This window comes from Frieseomelitta varia, unplaced genomic scaffold (genome assembly GCF_011392965.1).
Source record: "Frieseomelitta varia isolate USP_RPSP 00005682 unplaced genomic scaffold, Fvar_1.2 scaffold_168, whole genome shotgun sequence".
Taxonomy (NCBI): Eukaryota; Metazoa; Arthropoda; class Insecta; order Hymenoptera; family Apidae; genus Frieseomelitta; species Frieseomelitta varia.
In genome coordinates this window covers 486,867-508,608 of record NW_025109394.1, presented here as the reverse complement: position 1 = coordinate 508,608, position 21,742 = coordinate 486,867, and the positions used below count along the sequence as shown (strand labels likewise).

The 21,742-nt window shown below is 40.8% G+C and overlaps 2 protein-coding genes across 3 annotated transcripts in view; both read right to left on the bottom strand.

Annotated features, from left to right (window-relative positions):
- Nucleotides 1-1,367: 1,367 nt before the first annotated feature.
- Nucleotides 1,368-9,155, bottom strand: LOC122538588 (L-threonine ammonia-lyase). 2 transcript variants are annotated; one of them, XM_043672807.1, is made up of 6 exons: nucleotides 9,049-9,155; nucleotides 8,389-8,514; nucleotides 5,983-6,341; nucleotides 4,255-4,417; nucleotides 3,858-4,150; nucleotides 1,368-2,605 (listed from the first exon to the last, which is right to left on the bottom strand). In XM_043672807.1, exons 1-6 carry the CDS (start codon nucleotides 9,049-9,051, stop codon nucleotides 2,248-2,250), a joined length of 1,302 nt encoding a protein of 433 aa, XP_043528742.1. In that variant the 5' UTR covers nucleotides 9,052-9,155; the 3' UTR covers nucleotides 1,368-2,247. The 2 variants fall into 2 exon arrangements, with proteins under 2 accessions (XP_043528742.1, XP_043528741.1); XM_043672806.1 differs by lacking the exon at nucleotides 9,049-9,155 and adding an exon at nucleotides 8,679-8,969.
- A 5,377-nt stretch (nucleotides 9,156-14,532) lies between these two features.
- LOC122538587 overlaps nucleotides 14,533-21,742 on the bottom strand; it is a 46,914-nt gene continuing 39,704 nt past the window's right edge. The window contains exons 8-9 of the mRNA XM_043672804.1: nucleotides 18,176-21,636; nucleotides 14,533-16,558 (exon numbers count right to left, since the gene is read on the bottom strand). Of these exons, the coding sequence (XP_043528739.1) occupies nucleotides 15,379-16,558; nucleotides 18,176-21,636 (4,641 nt within the window). The 3' untranslated portion in view covers nucleotides 14,533-15,378. The remainder of the gene's footprint in view (nucleotides 16,559-18,175; nucleotides 21,637-21,742) is intronic.

Genomic DNA, 21,742 nt, shown 5'->3' with positions numbered 1-21,742 from the left:
AGTAAGGTTACTATATATATATATATATACAGTAATGAAATTGTTATACCATACTGTATATATAGTAACAAAATTGATATACTATACTATACTATACTATATATACATATATAGTAACGAAAATTGATTACTTACGGATACACCTAATATTATGATTATTTAAAATATTATTATATATATATTAAATTAAAGTTATAATTATAATTAAAATTAAAATATTATTTTATATATATTATTTATATTATTTATATTATAAAATTAAAATATTATTATATATTATTTATATATATATATATATATATATATATATATATATATATATAGTAACGAAAGTTAATTACTTACGGATACACCTAATATTATTATTATTATATATATATATATATATATATATATATATATTATAAAATTGAAATATTATTCTATATATATAGTAACGAAAATTGATTACTTAGGGATACATCTATTATTATTATTATTATTATTATTATTTTTATATTATATAAATATTAATATTATATATATATATATATATGTTATAAAATTGAAATATTATATATACATATATATAGTAACTTATTATATATACAAATATATACTAACGAAAATTAATTACTTACGGATACACCTAATATTATTATTATTATTATTATTATATATACATATATTATAAAATTAAAATATTACTATATATATTACATATATATATATATATATATATATATATATAAAATTTGTTACTTATGGATACATCTAATATTATATACATATATATATATAATATATCTCCGAAAATCGACTCGACTCACTAAATAATATTGACACTTAATTCTTCACGCGTTGGACGTATTATTTATCATAACGTTGCGAATATATATATATATATATATATATATATACACATACCCTTTGAAAAATTCGCTCCTCTACTTCTTGAAATTGACCCGACTGGCGGCGAAAAATATGAACATTCCTGCCTTTAAGGAGGAGAGTAGCGTAATATCATCAGGAGCGAAGAGGAGTAATATTATCGTGACATCGTGAACTTTCTCTTCGAGGAATTCATCCTCCTTTCTCCCTCTGCTCTCTCACCCCCTCCCCCCTCCCCGTCCGCCACCCCTCGCGCGCCCACGAGCAGACAGAAATTGACTTAGGGTAAGAAGAAATAATGAAATTGCTCGCTTTAAGAGAAAGCCGGGGCTTGTAAGCTCCGCGAGACAAGCGAGTTCCAAGCGAGTCATCGTTAGGAAAGCAAATATAATTTTATTTCGAGGCGGAAATTCGTATATATATATATATATTCAGTCAGATAAAAAAGAATGGACCCCTTGCTAGAGTTATCCTCGCGAATCAATCGCAAATTCACGTGTACTTTAAGCATATTTAATCGTCAGAGACAAAGTGGTACAAACGTGCAAATAAATGACACATCTTTCTCTTTTTTTCCTGTTTTTTTTTTTTTTTACATTGGACTTCGAAGACGAATGCACCCTCGACTGCCGGTAATTTTCGCGTCCCATCCGAATTAAATGGAATATATTTTCAAATTAGCAGCTCAGTCGCGTAGCCACTCGTCTCGCCCTCGTAAACGGACGCTTTACGATACTCCTCTTGCGCAAAAATCCAATCGCGTCCGTATGGAAGCGGTAGCAACACGCACCTCCGACATAAAACGCGACGAAAGCGGTGTACGAGCAAGAGGGTGGAATTTCGCTTGTTTCTCTCTCTCTCTCTTTCTCTCTTTCTCTCTGTTTCTCTGTCTCTCTCTCAGAGCTCGGTAACGGTAATAAATTTTGCGAGTGTGCGGGAGTTGTGTTGCGCACAGGCGGCTCTCGAATCTCGCGCCCCCCTTCCTCCACGGAAATTACGCATGCGGAGGGGTGGCGTGCGTTTGTAACTTGCCAGCAGCTTGCTCTTTGGAGCGACCGTAGCTGTCGTGTCTCTGTCGATACGTGAAAACTTCGCTCGCTACTGAGACAATAATTCGAGGGCTACAATGGGAATCTCTGTGGCTCACCAACTAGCTCACGCAAGAATTCAAACTACATCTGGACTCTAAACACACTTGTTTCGACTTCTGTTCTGTGTATAAATAGATCGTCGTCTCGCGGCGTGAAGAAAAGACCAAGGTTCTCGCTCGCTGACACTGGAACGAGGCTCGTGCCAGGTGCCAAGATTCGCAATCCGTGTGGCGCGCGATAGCAGGTACGTATATCGAGCGTTATTTGAATTTTCGAATGAGAGAAATCACATGCTGAGAGGTAAATTCAGAGTGGACATGTCGCTGGTACCGAACACGACCCGCTGATAACTCTGGTGCAACATGTTCTTCAGTTGTTCCGCGTGTTCCCGGTCCCTGGTCTCGCAGACCACTTTCACGTCCACGCTGAAGATGTCCGACATAATCCAAGCCCGCTCGTGCATGATGTCCTTTATCGACACACCGATGCTGGCCAACATTCTACAGAGCTCGGCGATACCGCCCGGCCGATCGGACACGGTCACTGTAAACTTCAAAAGCCGGCCCTCCGCTGCCAGTCCACGCTCCAGACACCTGCCCAGGATCGTCGTGTCGATGTTCCCTCCGCAGAGAAGCAGCACCACTCTGTGAAAGGGAAAGACAGGAAAATGAACGTCGATTTAATTTTCGATTATCTACGTTGTCTTGTATCTGGTTAAGAATTGTAGAAAGAATAATATATAATAATTGTAAACAGTTGAATAACATAGTATCTCGAATATTATTAAAAGAAGAAATAATTGTAAAAGAGTTACATAATGTAGGAAAATTTAAAAAATATATAATTGTAAAAGGTTAAGTAATATAGGAAAATTGTAAAAAAAAATAATTGTAAGAAATTAAATAATATAGGAAAATTATTTAAAAAAATAATTACAAGGAGTTAAATAATATAAGAAAATTACTAAAAAATAATAATTATAAAAAGTTAAATAATATAGGAAAATTAAAAAAAAATAATTGTAAGAGGTTAAATAATATAGAAAAATTATAAAAAAGAAATAATTGTAAGAAGTTAGATAATATAGGAAAATTAAAAAAAAATAACTGTAAAAAGTTAAATAATATAAGAAAACTATAAAAAAAATAATTACAAGAAGTTAAATAATATAGGAAAATAATTAAAATATAATAAATAAATAAAATAAATAAATAATTAAAAAATAATAATTATAAAAAGTTAAATAATATAGGAAAATTATAAGAAAAAATAATATATAATTGTAAAAAGTTAAATAATATAGGAAAATTATAAGAAAAAATAATATATAATTGTAAAAAGTTAAATAATATAGGAAAATTATAAGAAAAAATAATATATAATTGTAAAAAGTTAAATAATATAGGAAAATTATAAGAAAAAATAATATATAATTGTAAAAAGTTAAATAATATAGGAAAATTATAAGAAAAAATAATATATAATTGTAAAAAGTTAAATAATATAGGAAAATTATTAAAAAAAATAATTGTAAAAGTTTTAATAATATAGCAAAATTATAAAAAAAATAATTGTAAGAAATTAAATAATATAGGAAAATTATAAAAAAAAAAATAATATATAATTGTTTTAAAAGTTAAATAACATAGAAATTGTTTTAAAAAGTTAAATAATATAGAAAAATTATTAAAAAAATAATATATAATTATAAAAATTTAAATAATAATAGGAAAATTAAAAAAGAAATAATTGTAAGAAGTTAAATATAAAAAAATTATAAAAAAGAAATAATTGTAAGAAGTTAGAGAATATAGGAAAATTTAAAAAAAATAATATGTAAAAATATAATTAATATAGGAGGAACAACGAAACTAGCTAGTTCAACAATCCTCGTGCCTTTTGCCTTTGAGCTCCTCCAGCTGACCGGCCAAAATGGCGGCCAGGCCGGTGGCGCCAGCTCCCTCGACGATGCATTTCTCGTTCTCGACCAGCTTCAAGATCGCGATCGCTATCCATTCCTCTTTCACCACGACCAGCTTGTCGACCAACGGATTCGCGGTGGCGAAAGCATTATAGCCCACCATTGGTACAGCCAGGCCGTCCGCCAAAGTCGAATCTATGACAGTCTGGATCGGTCGGTCTGCTTTCCGCGCCATGTAGAAACTCGGACACCTTTCCGACTCGACGCCCTGAGAAACCGACGAGGGAACGAGACGTTGATGAATGAAATCGGGAAGTACCATTTTTCTTTTTCTTTTTCTTTTTCTTTTTTTTCAAACCTTTGGCGACTTACGATGATCATCACGTTCGGATGGAGGGTCTTCACAGCTAGAGCTACACCAGCGATCAAACCACCGCCACCGATGGGAACGACCACCGCATCTATGTCGGGTACCTGCTCGACGATCTCGAGGCCCAGGGTACCTTGCCCTGCCATGATATCTGGGTGATCGTATCTGAAACGAGAGGGATTATTGGAAATTTTCACGCAATCGTTGTCGACTCGTTTTGGAGTAAATTTTCACTTTTAAGGTTTGGGTTAGGTTTGGGTTAGATTTGAGTTAGGTTTGGGTTAGGTTTCTCTTGCGAGACGAGAGAATTTTTATTTCCTGAAGCAACTCGTACTAGATTCAACCTTTAGCACTCCAAACTATTTTCCAATTTATTTTTTTTTTTTTTTTTTTTTTTTTGAGGTTGAGGCAATTTAAAAAATATCGAGTGTCACTCGACGTGAGAGTTATTGTGATAAAAATGTATGTCAAGTCACACTCGACAAAGGAGTGCAAAAGGTTGAATTAAACTCTCGATATACGGTGACTTCAAAATGCAGTAGTGCCCTGATAAGCCACAGTCGGGACCAAAAAGTCGGACGCTTAAGAGGGGTGGTGTATTCTGCGAACTGGCACCGAAAGAAAGAGTCAATTGCTATACCTACGGCAGACACGTGCGGCGAATTCTAGTGTTTCTAGTAAGAAATTTAATATTTTAAGACTTTTTCTTTTTACTTGAATAGATTTAGACTACTTCAAACTGAATACATACATACTTTTATGAAACAATAAATACGTACATACTAAATGAAACAATAAACAACGTGAAACAATTTCTGAAGAGGTGACAGAGTGGATCAGTGAATATGGAGAAAGAATTAGAGAATTTTCTCATTCGCAGCTTCCAACAGAGGCAGAAGAAATTGACAGATTGTTACATTATCTACAAAGATTTGTTGCAACAAAATCAGAAGTTGCAAATCATACGATATCTACAATAGATTATTATAATTCAAAATAATTTTTATTTACTCTTTCCATTATTATTACTTTTTCCTGTAATATTTCTACTATCATTTATTCTCATTACTTATTCTTTTTATTACTCTAATTTGTAACTATTACTGTAACTATTAATGTATGAAAACATTAACAATGCATGCATTAAGGAAATATAATCAATGTGATTTAGTACAATTATTAATGTATGTATTCAACTGCTTGTAATACTTGTGAAAATAAAGCAATCACTAAAGCAAGCACTACTAGTATTTGTCATTTCAAGTAAAATTTGCCTAACATTGATCGATCTATCCGAGACTTCCGATAGTGATGTGCCGAAATATCGATATATTGCTTATTTCGTTACGTTTCACGCGTACAGCAAGCGTTCCTAAAATTGGTAAAAAATAAAAACGCCTAAAATGGCAAGAGCGTGGACGCTACTTTGTATCGTGTAGCCACGTTTCGTCGGAACGCGCGTCCAACCGTGATCTAAGTGGCATCGACGCGAAATAGATTTTTTTAATATCGTAAGAAGACCAGTCGCCGGACAACGGTCTTCTTACGGCGCTGAAAGCGAGAAGGAAGCGCAGCAAAGCTTTCTCCCATTCACGTACGTTCCACGGCACGTTCATCAATAACACACGCGTCAAATTTTCTTTCGCCTCTTCGCTGGCCTGGCTGTCGGCGGACTGAACACCAGCAAATAACAAAGTGTTATCTCATCGGAAAATAGAATATGCCCCTACCCATTTATATACGTCAGCCCTTTCTCCTTCGCCTGACGGAGCGCGATACGCTTTGCCTCTCCCATATCGAGGCCATCGACGATCACGTTCGCGCCGTATTGACGACAGGCGGCGATCTTCATGATCGGCGCGAGCACCGGCATCACAACCGTCACCGGTATACCGAGCTTGTTCCCGTGATAGCAGAGGGCAAGCGCGTGGTTACCCAACGAGGCTGAGATCACGCCAATCCTCTTCTGCTCGTCCTCCAGCATCAGCAGAGCGTACCTCGCACCCCTCTCCTTGAAGCTTCCGGTCGCTTGGAGGAAGTCCTTCTTCAGGTACAGGTCGATGCCGATCGCTTCCGACAGACGCGATTTCTGGCGGACAAACGGAGAAACTTTTAGAATCTTTCTTTCTTTCTTCGTTAACCATTTGTTAAATTAAACCTTCTTTTTTTCTGTCTTCGTCTACCAGCAATTTATTTACGAAGCATCGAATGAAACGATACGATTATTTGAATGGTGTTTAACCAGTTGCGCTGGCAACTGATTGCGGACCATAACGAGCGACCGAATCGTATATATACGAGAATTCGTCGCTTTCTTTTCCGGGACGCGATTTCTGACGGACAAACGGGGAAACTTTTATAATCTTTCTTTCTTTCTTCGTTAACCATTTGTTAAATTAAACCTTCTTTTTTTCTGTCTTCGTCTACCAGCAATTTATTTACGAAGCATCGAATGAAACGATACGATTATTTGAATAGTGTTTAACCAGTTGCGCTGGCAACTGATTGCGGACCATAACGAGCGACCGAATCGTATATACACGAGAATTCGTCGCTTTCTTTTCCGGGACGCGATTTCTGACAGACAAACGGGGAAACTTTTATAATCTTTCTTTCTTTTTTCGTTAACCCTTTGTTAAATTAAACCTTCTTTTTTTCTGTCTTCGTCTACCAGCAATTTATTTACGAAGCATCGAAAGAAACGATACGATTATTTGAATGGTGTTTAACCAGTTGCGCTGGCAACTGATTGCGGACCATAACGAGCGACCGAATCGTATATACACAAGAATTCGTCGCTTTCTTTTCCGGGACGCGATTTCTGACGGACAAACGGGGAAACTTTTATAATCTTTCTTTCTTTCTTCGTTAACCATTTGTTAAATTAAACCTTCTTTTTTTCTGTCTTCGTCTACCAGCAATTTATTTACGAAGCATCGAATGAAACGATACGATTATTTGAATAGTGTTTAACCAGTTGCGCTGGCAACTGATTGCGGACCATAACGAGCGACCGAATCGCATATATACGAGAATTCGTCGCTTTCTTTTCCGGGACGCGATTTCTGACGGACAAACGGGGAAACTTTTATAATCTTTCTTTCTTTCTTCGTTAACCATTTGTTAAATTAAACCTTCTTTTTTTCTGTCTTCGTCTACCAGCAATTTATTTACGAAGCATCGAATGAAACGATACGATTATTTGAATAGTGTTTAACCAGTTGCGCTGGCAACTGATTGCGGACCATAACGAGCGACCGAATCGTATATACACAAGAATTCGTCGCTTTCTTTTCCGGGACGCGATTTCTGACGGACAAACGGGGAAACTTTTATAATCTTTCTTTCTTTTTTCGTTAACCTTTTGTTAAACCTTCTTTTTTTCTGTCTTCGTCTACCAGCAATTTATTTACGAAGCATCGAATGAAACGATACGATTGTTCGAATGGTGTTTAACCAGTTGCGCGGACCATAACGAGCGACCGAACCGTATATACAAAAATTTGTCGCTTTCTTTTTGAACTCGTCGGTATGATATCACTGGATAGAAATTATCGATAGGTTATACTTAAAGTATTGCAATTTTGGGACAAAATGTTCTCGACCTTAATTTGACATATTAAATCTCGACCTTAATGTTCCGTCAGAACAATGTCTAGCTGCAATAGTTTCATTAAACAACTGATATAAATAGGTTCCCAAACTTTTTCTTGGCCATGCTCCACGTTCTAAAATCCTGATGCTTGTGAACAAATAATTCTCATCACTCAAACAATGAATTCTCGACTTTTGTGGAGGAAGCCTATGGAAGTTTGAACCATTAACTTGGTCTGGACAAGTTCCCAAAAAACGTGACATCCACGAAAGAAAAGAAATTACAAAGTGAAATTTTCATTTAAAGAACGTTCACTTGGTAACACACATTCTCGAAATCAAATTGCTCACCAATTGGGAACCACGGATGGTAGATGACGACATTAAACGATACTATAATATGACAGTATAGATGATTAAAGTAGAGATAAGCAAGTGAACGAACGAAAGCGAGAAGAACTCGTCTGTTCAGACGTTTCGTACACTCCGTAGGATGCCACTGGATAACAACAACAAAGTCACATTGAAATTTCGAATCGTACCACGCAAGGGGTGTTGATGATCCCGCATTTGATCTTGAACGCGGCGGATGTGACGTCCTCGAACGTGATCTTGTTGGGGCTCTCCTCGACGCAGTACGGGTCGGACAGCTCCTCCGGCGGGTTGCTCTGCGGACAGAAACGCAGGTTCCACACATTTCCTTTTCATCTCCGAGCGAGCCCGTTCGAATCGATCGAAACCGTGCAACCAAGAAAAGCGGGTGAACCATCTTCGAAGACAAGGTCGCGAATTTAAAATTAAATTCAATTATCGCTGACGCGACGATAATTACGTGAACGGTGGAAGAGTCGAGGTCGTTGTCCCCGGTGTGACCGTTGACTCGCTCCTCTCCGTTCGACTTCCGGTTCAGGTCCCTCATCGTCGGTAATCAAAATCGACTGCACGTTCGCCGATCGTTCGTGTTACTTATTGTGATCGTGAAAGACCGTGGACCGTGATTTCGCCTTATCGAAACGACTCACGACCTCCGGCCTTTATGCCACTTCGTAGCAGGGCATAAAGTCTCGTGATTCTCGTTCGCTTCTCGCTAATAATAATATTCCGCCGATAATCGAAGCGATTATGTGACGTCGCGCGACTGACTGGATGCACGGACTAGATCGACGAACTTTTGACTCTGATCGAAGAACGAACGAACGAACCATGTCTGACGTCTTGAGAACTTGCCGATTTTCTTCGAACTACGAGAAAAAGAGAGAGAGAGAGAGAGAGAGACGCGCTCGTCGAATGGCCAAAATCGACTGATCCTCCTCTTTGAGTTTTGGTCTCTTTTGTAGATAACCCGGGCTAGATAATCGTCCAGGAGATAACCAATCGGGAACGCTGTCTTGATCTTCATTTAAGAGTCGATATCTTCAAAACTCGAATACTGTTTCAAGGTCGACGGTAGTAATAATTGGAGATTTCTATCATTGCCTTTCGCATCCCAGAGATTTTACAATCGTTATCTGGGAATACAATCTTAATTAGTGTAGTCAATTACCGTGTAAAGCGATGACGAGAAATTCTGGAAGCCTTCGTCATACTTTCGAATTGATCTTGACATGTCCTCTGTTCTATAAAATCTTCGGAGCTCTTTGAAAAAGTAGACAGACTGTGAAAGGCTCGTGGTGATTGATCAGTTCGCAATTGTTTTTTTAATTAATCGGTTAGCATTGAACAGTGAAGTCAATGATCACTCGGTTCGGTCAGTCAGCTCAATTGTCAGAAATGATTCCATCAGGGGCCAGTAATCAGTGAGATGAATCAGAGTCGTTCTTATTAGCCAGTCAATCATTAATATTCAGTTAAAGGAATCGGTCGGACTCGGCCACCGTTTGTTTAATTATTCAGACAGAATGAAACTTCTTCAGTGACAAATCCATCACCGAGTCAGAGTTATTCGTTCCCATATCAGAAGATGATATTCACAGTGGCATAACCTAGGCATAACGCGTCCTCAACGCTTAAGAAAAAAGAAATTTGTTCATTTGTATTTAATTTTCATTGATATCACAAAAATGCGTTGTTATCAAAAATGAAAAGGAAAGAAAAGGTTCTAATTTAGACTATGCGTAAAATATTCATAATAATTATCAAAAAAAAAAAAAAAGAAAAGAAACGAAAAAGTGAATAAAATTAAGGTGCAGAAAAGAAAGAATAAAAATTAAGCTACGCGTAATATATCACAATGCGTAAGTATAACAACATTGTTAAGAAAAAAAACATTAATATTATAAAAAAATGCAAAGAGAAATGAAATAAAATTAAGATGCAAAGAAAGAACGAATAAAAATTAGGCGTGTAAAATATCACAATGTGTACACATAATATTGTTAAAAAAAAAGCATTAATATTTTTAATAATTTTAATATTATTAAAAAAAAAGCAAAGAAGAAAGGAACAAAATTCAAAATGCAAAAAAGAGAAGGAATAAAAATTAGGCTACGTGTAAAATATCACAATGGGTACACATAATATTGTTAAAAGAAACCATTGATATTATTAATAATTTTATTAATAATATTATTTTAAAAAAAGCAAAGAAAAAAGGAACAAAATTAAGAAGGAATGAAATTAGGCTACGTGTAAAATATCACAATGCGTACACATAATATTGTTAAAAAAGAAACATGAATATTACTAATAATTATATTAATAACTGTAATATTATTAATAATATAATATTAATTATAATATTAATTATAATATTATTAATATTATTAATATTATTAAAAAAAAGAGCAAAGGAAAAAGGAATAAAATTAAGAAGCAAAAAAAGGAAGAATCGAAATTAGGCTACATGTAAAATAGAACTTACTTTTCATTATTAGATTATCACAATGCGTACGCTTAATGATAATATAGGAAGAAATAATATGAAATATATAAAATAAAATAAAAAATATAAAATAAAATAAAGAATATAGAAAATAATATAGAATAAAATATATAAAAAAATATATAAAATAAAATAAAATAAAATAAAAAATATAAAAAAATACATAAAACAAAATAATATAAAATATATTAAATAAAGAAAAAAATATCTATCGAAAGAAAGAAGGAAGGAAAGAATAAACCGTGCGTGAAGTAGAAACAGTTGCGTAATTATCAAACGCAAGAAACATAAGTGATTATCGCGCAAGGCAAAAGGAATACGGAGCAAAAAAAAGGAAAAATGAAATTCGACCAACGCGTGCAACGTTGTTTACCGTGGAAGATTTTCACGCGTTGGGATCGAGACTCGTCACGTGTTGCAGCCAACATCGGCTGCATTCGTTGACACGTCACTATCTCTCTCGCCTAATCGCGAGACCTTTCACGCGATAATAGACAGACGATAATTCGAGTTTACAGATATATCCATAAACACAGAGCAAAGTCTCATTGTGTCAGCCACTCGACGACGGCAAGCGTCATCTTCTTTCGCCTCGATAATAATAATAGTAATACGTCCTGATAATAATAATTTTGGAGCATTTGCTCCGAAACGGTGGTTGGATATATTGAAATTCCAACGACCTAGAACAGCACACAGATAACACAGTCACCGCCTCTTTGCCAATCGCGTTCGAACCATTATTTACCAGAAATTGATATACTAACCTAATTTTCCTTATCTGTGCTGATTATTAGCATCTACCGGAGTGCTGCGGTAGGTAGAATACATAATTCTATGCAAACACGTACATCGTTCTCTCGCGATAAATTCGCAGTACAGTTCCATCCTACTCTGAAGATTCCATTCGGTGAATTTCAGCGGCAAGAGTTTGAAGGAATTTGAATATTTCACGGAGCACCCACGTTTCCATTTGAGAACGAATTACTCTAGTGTGAATTTTTGAAAAATAAAAATCGATTTTTTCCTTTTTTTTTTGCAATATTCTTAAAGGACGTAGTTTGAAAAATAAATCTCTGTAACCTTACGTGTGAACTCGTAAACGATTAACGAAGTTATGGTTACCAGCGTCATTGTTACCGCATACTAAACTTTAAAGGCATTTTTCTGGAAACTATGTTTTTCAGAACGGTGTCCACGATATCTCAAAATCTGCTTTGACCAATTGACTCAAAATTTTCAGTACGAATTTCAGTACATGTGTGACTATAGCCCCTACCAGAATCAACCAAGAAATTTTATTTTTTCATATTCCTTTTGGGCTTCCGAAGTTTAACAAAACCATGCAGAAATAGATAATCGATATTCAAAGTGTCGCCACTTTTTTCAATTACCGACTTTTCTCTTTTGTTTTGGTACCTGCTATAGCCAAGCTCATACTAATCAAGCAACATTCACGTTTCTTTTTATTTCCGACAAGCAGAATGGTGGAAATCATGGACACCGAGCGACTATGTTTGAGAGTATGCAGTGCCACTAATTTTAACTCGTTTTCTCCCAAAAGAATTTTAAAACGTCGTTGAAATACGTACAGATAAACCTTGTCAATTCGACTGCAAAAGGTATAATAGTTTCTTTGCAAAAAATTCCCTAATGAAGTTAAAAAAAAAAACACGTATTTCACCCTAGAACACCCCCTTAAACGTTTTCCGCTTCAGCTGTTTTTGCAATAAGATCGCTGGACAAACATTGTGATATTTTGATCTATATAATAAGTAAATTGTATCCCATTTTACCGTAACCATCCATGTATCGTAATACAACCGAGACGATGATTCTACGTCGAAAAATAAGAAAAAAATTTGATATAACATTTTTCTATCTGGGGCTCGGTTTTCGAGAAAATCGACTTTAAAGTTTGCTCATCTTTGAGTTTCTACGCAATGAATTGCCTTCGTTGTTAGAGCATGTACCCTTAGATGCTACAAGGAGTATAATTTTTCCAACCACGTTACACGAGGGAGGTTAAAAATTTTTTAAATCAAACGTGTTCGTGTTGGATCGGCCGCGATAGTAAGATACGTTGGTCACCAAGGTCTCCCGGACCCCACGCCTCTAGATTTTTTTTTTTATGGGGACATGTGAAAGAACAAGTTTATAAAGACGATATTTCAAATATTACACATTTGAAGCAAAAGATTATGCCTCTAGTTTTTTTTTTTTTTTATGGGGACATATGAAGTGACAAATTTATAAAGACGATATTTCAAATATTACACATTTGAAGCAAAAGCTTATGCCTCTAGTTTTTTTTTATGGGGACATATGAAGGAACAAATTTATAAAGACGATATTTCAAATATTACACATTTGAAGCAAAAGATTATGCCTCTAGTTTTTTCTTTTTATGGGGACATATGAAGGAACAAGTTTATAAAGACAAAAGATTATGGAGGAATTCGAGAAATTGAAAAAACAATATTAAACATTCTTATATTCTGTTCAGATATCATTGATTCGTCGAGCAAATTTACGTATGCAGCAACGAGGAGGACACTTTCAACGATACTTGTAACAGAAATGGTTATTAATCGTGGTATTGCAATAGAAACTAGTAATAAAAGATGAAAAATTAATTATCAGTAGGAAACACTTTGTACTGCTTTAACCACACAATGAATCACGTTTGTAAACGCTGTCTCGGACGAAGAGAACGAACAGAACTTTAAGGTCGATTTTCTCGAAAAACCGTGCCCCAGATAAAAAAAAGAAAATGTCATACCAAATTATTTTTCTTATTTTTTAACGTAGAATCCACCGTTGCACTACAAATTCCAACCCAGCCTGTACACAGAGGGGAAAAGAATAAAAGCTGGCACGTGCTCCGCGCTCGTATTTCTCTCGAGCTTGCTGACGCAAGCGTAACGATGCCTGTTTGCGAACATATTCGCGCGAGACGAAAAAAAAGGGCACGCTCCCGACTTGCATCGAAAAATACAAAAAAAAAAAAAAAAAAAAAAAAAAAAAAAAACCCAAATTCCTTTCGGCCGATCCTTGCAACTTCTCGTCTTCTCTGCTTGCTCTCCTTTCTTCCTAGCAGCTTCGTCGGCGAAAGTCTCGCACGTCAATCGCTGTCGACGTGTGAGCAAAGAATTCGAAGATCCAAATGGCGCGAATGCTGTTTGGATGGTGTTTTTTCCCCCCATTGTAGTGGGAAAACGCGCGATATCGCGACGACAGCTCGTCCGGCGAAACATCTCGCGTCAGCTGTAATTCACTCACACAGCCTCGCGTCCGCGGGCTCCTCTCCTGGACCGTGAAATCGTCGTTAAAACGTCGGCGTACGCGTCGATTTTCACCACCCACCGACCCCCTCGAGAGATAGATTTATCGTGGCTCGCGCGGCTGAAAATAAAAATATTTTCGTTTCGCGATTCAACGTTTGAAAAACGTTGGGTGAGAGAGAGAGAGAGAGAGGGGGGGAGGATTAAACCGAAATAACGGATTAATTTGCAAACTCTGTTCGATTATCGCGCGGGAGTTTCGCCGAGCTCCGGCCTCTCTGATAATTTCACGTCGTTTCACGCGTATCAGCGTTTTATCACGCCGGTATTTCCCCCCCGGTAATACTTTCACAGATATTATAACAAAAGCTACGGGGGGGGGGGGGGAAGAATCTTTTCCAATAGAGATTATACGTTAACACCCCGTCTCGGGGTGAAAATTCGGGCGAAAACGTAATGGGTCCACGTGCTTCTTTTTTTTTCTTCACAAAGCAACGTTCCGCCTTTACGGTTGTCAAAGAACATTTATTCCACTCGTTCGAAATCTGATATCGCCGCGCGTTGCTACAACATTCAACCGTGGGTCTTGATCTTCGAACGACGAGAGGGAAGAAAGGAAGTGTTGCGCGGACCATAACGAGTGACCGAACAAACCGTGATGACAACGATTCGTCTTGTTTTTTTGAATTTCGTCGGTATGTTATTAAAATTTATCACTCGTTGCTTCTTAGCCCGCGGTTGTATCTCAATATATACTACTTGAAACTGAGAAAATATTTTGCCATTTTTTGGGCCAGAAATATTCTCAATGGCACGTCATTCCACCGCAAGAAGTTAACTTGAGCGTACGTGAATTTTTTTAATCTTGAAGAATAGATACGTAAATTACGGCGAGTCAAGGTTTCCCAAATTTTGTAAAATTCCCTCGGGAAGAGAAAAAGCGTAAATGGTCGAACTGTTTCCAAAACAATCTTCTTCGTCGACCCCTAAACCTATGATTCTGTCGCGAAACGTTTAACCCCTCAGGGGGCGCGCAATTTTAAATAAAGAAAGAAAAAAAAAAAAACTCCACCTGGAACATTGAAAGAACCAGCTTGAAACTGAGAATACATCGTCGCGTGACACGTTCCAGCGCAGGAGGCTAACATTAGTCGCAGAGGGGCGAGTTCACGTTCGATGGAACAGTCGGAGAGGGATGAATAAGTTGAATTTCGTCGTGGGAGGGAGCAAACGGTGACAAGAGCGGTTAGAAAAGGTTCTAAAAATCTATTATTTACAAAAAGACGGGGGGGAAAGAGAGCGCGTGTACAATAGAAAAATACACTTTACAATTGAAAAGAGGCGAGAGTGGAGGAAAGGGACGCGCTTCAAGAGGCACTCGTGCCACGGCTGCACTCGACTATTCGCCGCCTCTCCCGAAGAAGCTCCAGAAATCTCGCCCTGGGACTTCCGGGATATTTCAATTTGTCCCTGAGATGCGCGATCTCGCCGGCCGTGCTCTCCATCACCGCGTGATCCTTCCAACACGCGCACACGTGTCGTCTACCAGCTTCCCCCGCTCGCCGCGAATAATCGTCCGTCTCTTGGAATCTTTTCGTTCGCGCGTTCGCCGTGTTGTACGCTTTCCTGAAACAATCAGTCTGTCTCGAAAAAGAAGAACTGTGCTCGTCCATCTCCATCGATGCTGGACAATTCGAATCAGCGGGCCATGATGTCCGATTCAATCTTCTCAGAGGCGAGAAACCTTCCTCCAGAGCATGATCCAAGTCGTCGTTCTTCCGTTCGGTGGAGCAGGTCCTCTCCACGGACAAATTCCCCGTTATTTCGTACGTGGTGAGATCTCTGCGATCGTTCGACGCTTCCTCCACGCTGAGGTTTCCTCGAACGTCTCCGCAGAATGGTGGCTGATTCGTCGCGCGGCGATATTTGTCGCGGAATTTCGTACCGGGGCTCCTCGATCTGGGCTCGGCCGTAGCGAGCAGACTGCCACGAGATCGAAGCCTGCTCGAATTCCCATAGCGGATGGAATTGGCAACGTTCATCAGTTGATCGAAGATCTTCTTCTCAAGGTCGTCGCCCTCTTTCCGGTCCACGACGCCAGCACCTCGGAACAAAGGAACTTCTGTCTCACGAAGGATCGTCTCCGAGTCGTCGGCCGTCGGTGACGCGCGAGCCTCTGTACTAGGACTCGCTAGATCCAGTCTAGCGCCAGCAGACTCGCAGTCTACGCCGTACTTCGCCCGTAGCAGCTCGTTGTGCCTGTCGACTCTTCGAATGCAGTCCTCCAACCTCTGGATACCTTTCAGACACCTCTCGTACGAGTCTGTGGTTATCGCGATATCCTCCTCCTCCTCCTCTTGCTCCTCCTGCTCCTGCTGCTCCTCCCCTGGATAATCGTCGTCGTCGACCTTTTTCGAACTGACCTTTCGAACTGGGCTCACGAATTCCGAGTAATCGCGATCCCACGACGACGACGGACAGTCCCTTCGACGTGCACCTCGTTTCCCGTCTCGTCCACGAACCAAAGACGTCCACGACAATGGATTCCTTGACGATGAACAATTTATTTCATTTAGTAACAAATTTCAATTAGCAACGAGTTTCAATCTGAAGAGATTAAAATTGAATACCTCTCTCAACTTTGGAAACTCTATCATGAAATGAAAGTAATCTAACAAAACTGTAATTCTAAGAGTATTGCAGCAGGCTTTGATCCTTCTAGTAGATATTCTTTTCGCACGTTTGAATATTTCTTACTAATGGCTTATTTTTACAATAGTTTTCCCATTGAAGAATACTTGAGATTCTTGTACAGGGTGGAAAGAAAAGTTTGTCCGTGGTTGTCATAGATGAATTCTACATCCTCTTTTGGTATCGAATTCATCTACGATCTGATGGAAATACGCGTATCTGCCGCAAAATTGACATTGACTTTGAATTTCAAGGTCCAAAATTCTTCTTGCATTGTATTCTACTCATCACGAAGGTAAAACAAGGAACCGTGCAGTTCTTTCGAAAAATGGCAAAATAATTTCGCGTCCTAACAGCGACTTTATGATTCCAGACGTCTGGATATTTATTTTGCGAATTTTCGTATTAGGTTTCACCAACATTTGTTTCATCATAGCTGCAGCATCAGTATGAATCTAAATAATCAAATAATAAAACTAACAGTCAACGTTATTTGAAATATGAACGTTATGTAATAAAGTCGCTGTTAGCACGCACGCGTCTATTAAGAAACTTTTTGCCATTTTTCAAAAGAACTATCAGATTGCGATCTATAGTTCGTTGGAAAAGTTTTACCTTCGTGATGAGTAGAATACAATGCAAAAAGAAAGAAAAATTGATTTGATCTTGAAATTCTAACATCAACCTTAAGGTTCTGGATGTGTGGATGTAATGTTTATATTTCGAATAATGTTAACACAGTTAGTTTTATCATTTGATTATTTAGACTGACAGTGATGCTACAACTATGATGGATTAAATGTTAGTGAAATCTGATACAGAAATATAAAGTCGCTGTTAGCACGCACGCATCTATTAAGAAACTTTTTGCCATTTTTCAAAAGAACTATCAGATTGCGATCTATAGTTCGTTGGAAAAGTTTTATCTTCGTGATGAGTAGAATAATGTCAAAAAGAAAGAAAATTTTTGACTTTGAAATTCTAACAGCGACTTTATGATTTTGGATGCATGGATGTAATGTTTGTATTTCGAATAATGTTAACACAGTTAGTTTTGTCATTTGATTATTTAGACTCACACTGATGCTACAACTATGATAGATTAAATGTTAGTGAAACCTGATACAGAACCATAAAGTCGCTATTAGCACGCACATGTCTGCAGTGTCAAATGACCAAGAACTTTTCTGTCATTTTTCAAAAGAACTATATGATTCCTTGGAAAAGTTTTATCCTCGCGATGAGTAGAATAACAATGCAAAAAGAAAAAGTTTTCGACCATGAAATTTAACGTCAAGGTCAATTTTGCGGCAGATGATAGCCACGGATAGCCACTTTTTTTCCACCCTGTATGTTCTGTTTCTACAACAATGGTTCGTAGTTTTAAAAAATTGCGAATTATTAAAAAAGACTATAAATCAGAAACCAAAAAGCGACAGAACGTCGAAAAGTTCTTTTGCGATTGTTCCTCACCTCTTGAGCATGCTCCTGTTCGCGTACTCGCTGACAGAGTTCAAGTTTCGCATAAAGGTCACCGCCTCGCTCAGATACTCCTCGAGAACGTTCTCGCCCTCACGATTGAGCAGAACCTCTTCGTCCTCTCCTTCCTCCACCTCCTCGTCCTCCACGTTCTCGTAACTATCCGACTCGCTGCACGACGTGTTCTCCGACGATTCTTCCACGGAGAACTTGACTTTCCTGCGGCAATGTTTCGAATTCGCCGCGAAATCCTCGTCCTCGTTGCCATCCTCCAAACTCTCCTCTTGCCGAGAGCCGTCACTCCCGTCTTCGTTGAAAGAACGAATCGGACTCGCAGTTTCGGTCGCGTTCTTCTTTTTCCTGTTCTTAATGATGGGTTTCAAGGTTGCCGGCGATTCAGGGCTCGACTTCCTCTCGCAGAAGGACACTTTCTTCTTCCCCGAGCCGTCCGCGCGAATATTCGACTCGTCGTTGGCTTCCTCGTAGCTGTAACAAGCTCTGCCCAAGATCAAAGACTCGTAATCTCGCGCGTTGCTCGCGTCTGTCGTCGTCTCGATCGGTTTCCTCTTTGGGAATTCCGCGATCCGGCCGTCCTCGGGATCGCTAACGGGCTCGTTCTTCTCCGACGAGTCGACCGCTTTCGGGCAGTCTTTCTTCGTGTGTGCCACCACGTCTGGCGGGCAGAGATTCTTCTCCCGTTGCTCCGTCGTCGCTTTCGCTTTCAACGTTTCGTCGGACACGTTGATCTCGTTATAGTCCAAACTGTCGTCCGAGAAGCCGTGCTCGTGATCCGCCGCGTTGCCGTTCAACGAGCCGGAATAAGGCGACCTCGTCCCCGAAATCTCGTCGATGCTGTCCAACTGAAAGTGATCGGCCGGCGACTCTCCAGCTTCCACGCAGCTCCCACGAAGTTCGAACGGAGTTCCCTCGACTTCCGGTCGCCAGGCGGCCGGTACGACAGCACCGAGACCTTTCGAAAAATTGTTGGCCATGGTCGATGACGTGGGAACTTGCCAGTTCCTCCAAGGATCCTGGTAAACGGCCGTGCTCGGCGCCCTTCTCGAATTGAAACTGCGCTTCCGGTTGATGAACGCCTCGGTGATTAATCCATTCCTGATAAATCCTCCGGCGTGAAGCCCCTCGTGGGCCAGCTCGTACCTCTTCGGCTGTGACACGTACGACGTCCCCAGTGAATTCCGGAAAGTAATGGAATTCCTTATCCTCGTCCCTTCCTCCGTTCGATTCGAATCCACTCTCGAATTCTTGGCCGCGTTGTTAGGGTCGTGAAAGATGTTCTCGATCCGGAACACCCTGCCGTCGGTTTGGCTGGGCGCCGACGCGGCCTGATCCCTCGAACAGTAGATCTCGTTACGGGGATCGTTCCATTCGTCGTCGGTCTGGGCACCCGCCTCCCTCGCGCCGCCTCGTTTCGCATCGTTCGGCTGCAACGACGGTTCGTTGTGATCCATCTGCGCGGTTGCAGCGACGATCCTCGAGTCCCCTACGGCGCTCGTCGTCTCGATGATGATGCTGACGGTGTCCGGCAGCGAGATAGAGATGACGCTTCTGTCGCGATTTTCAGGATCCTTGGCTCGAGGGCTGCAGCACTGTCTCGCGCAGCTTGCCGTTGCCTCGTTCAACGGCGACGTCTGCACCGCGAGATTCCGACAGGACGAGAACGTGCTGGTGTTTGTCGAAGTTTCCGCGTACGCCACTCGTCTGTCTTGGCCTTGGAGATCGGACACCTCGGCGCTGCTCGAGTTACTCTCGGCGTGATTGCGCGCCGAGGAGGAAAGAATGCCAGAGTCGTTGCGCGGAGAGGAATGGATCCCGTAGTCGTACTCCTCGAGGTCGTTCGCCAAACTGGCCACGTCTCTGCACTTGACGACTCTCGTCCTGGGCTTCTCCGTCCAAGTGGCCGTCTCCTTCACCCTCAAGATCGGTGTCGTTCGTACGCCCGAAGCGTACTCGCAGGCTTCGTGACGATCCGTGAGAACGCCGACGTCCTGACGCGTAATCTGCGGCGTCTCGGTGAGGGACGCGGTGTCCCTCATGCGAACCGTCCTCGAGCACTCCGTCTGAGTGTCCACGCACACGCGTTTACGCTTGCCGAGCATCTTCCTCGAGATCTCCTGCAGCTTCAGCTTCGCCGCGGACTTTGCCGCGTCGCATCCGGTGTCCGGCGGCGACCGTACACCCGGTCCAACATCGTCCAGGTGCTTCCTGCTCGAGTACAGCCTCTCGGTGACCGCCGCCACGATCTCGGCGCGTTTCGTTCGCTGTATTGGCGTGTGGCTCCTCGTCGAAGGTTCCTGCTCGAGGGAGCTCTTTCTACGGAGCAGCTTGTCACGAGCCAGGCTCGAGATCAATATCTGCTCGTCCTTGGAGCTGCTCGAACTGCTGTCCTTGCTGGTCTTTCGCTTCAGACTGTCCAAGCTCGGCTTCCTCGCGTAACTCCTCGACTTCGCGCCAGGCTCCTTCAGACTCTTGTCCGAGTCGTTGCTGTCTTTCCGCTCCTTCGGCCAGCCGCTTCTGCTCGAGACGTTCTTCTGGTGGTCGTCGATCTCGCGGATGTTCTTCAACTTCTTCGCACGGTCGCCGATCGAGTTCGAACGGTTCTCCAAATTCGTGTGCGACCTCTCCAGCGAGAACACCGGGTCTCGCTTCTTCTCGATCGCCTCCACCGAGCCGAATTTCTTCAACGCGTGCAAGTTGGAGAGCACCGAGCTCGGCAACACGTCCACCGTGTCCTGCTTGCGAAACTCGCGCCTCTGTCTAGGCGATCTCAGCCGCGCGTACTCGGTGCTTTGGCAAACATCGAGAGACGACGACGCCTCGTTCTCACCGAACGCGTGACACGAGTTGACGGAGCTGCTCCTGTCGTCGTGATCCACGCTGTCCAGCTTCTCGGACTCGTCGAACGCCGCCTCCTCCTCGTGGTCGTTGGCCGGCTCGAACTCGGCGTCGATCGACTCCTCCGCCACCTCGTCCGAGCAGATCTCCTCGATCTGCACGGACGATCCGTGAAGGTTGTTGTCCGGCTTGATCAGAACCGCGACCAACGTCGGAATGTCGACGAACACGGACTCGTGGATCTCGCTCACCTCCTCGTCCTCCTCGTCGTTCAGCTCGGTGACCTTCGCCCGGTTGAAGCGCTCGCTCGTCGCCAAATATTCCAACGAGCCGAATCTCTTTCTTCGCCGTGGATCGGGCTTCGTTGCGTGCGTCGCGGCGACGCAGCAGCTGTCGCTGGAACTGGATCTTCGAACTGAAACGACGCTCTTCGATCCCTTCTCTTCCACCTCTGTCCTCGATTCTATCGCCGCTGTCTCATCCTCTTGGGACTTCACTTCCAAATTCACCACGCTGGATCTGCCACGTTCAGCCGATTCCTTTAACGAGCGATCTGCCCGCGTCTGGCAACAGCAGAGCGCCTCCGCGACTGGTTCTACGTTCTGCGAAATATGTATATATATATATATAGCATATATTTTATGTTTGAGTACAGGCTGATTCAAGCAGCTGGCACAACTTTGGAATTTAATGTTTCTCCGATTTACA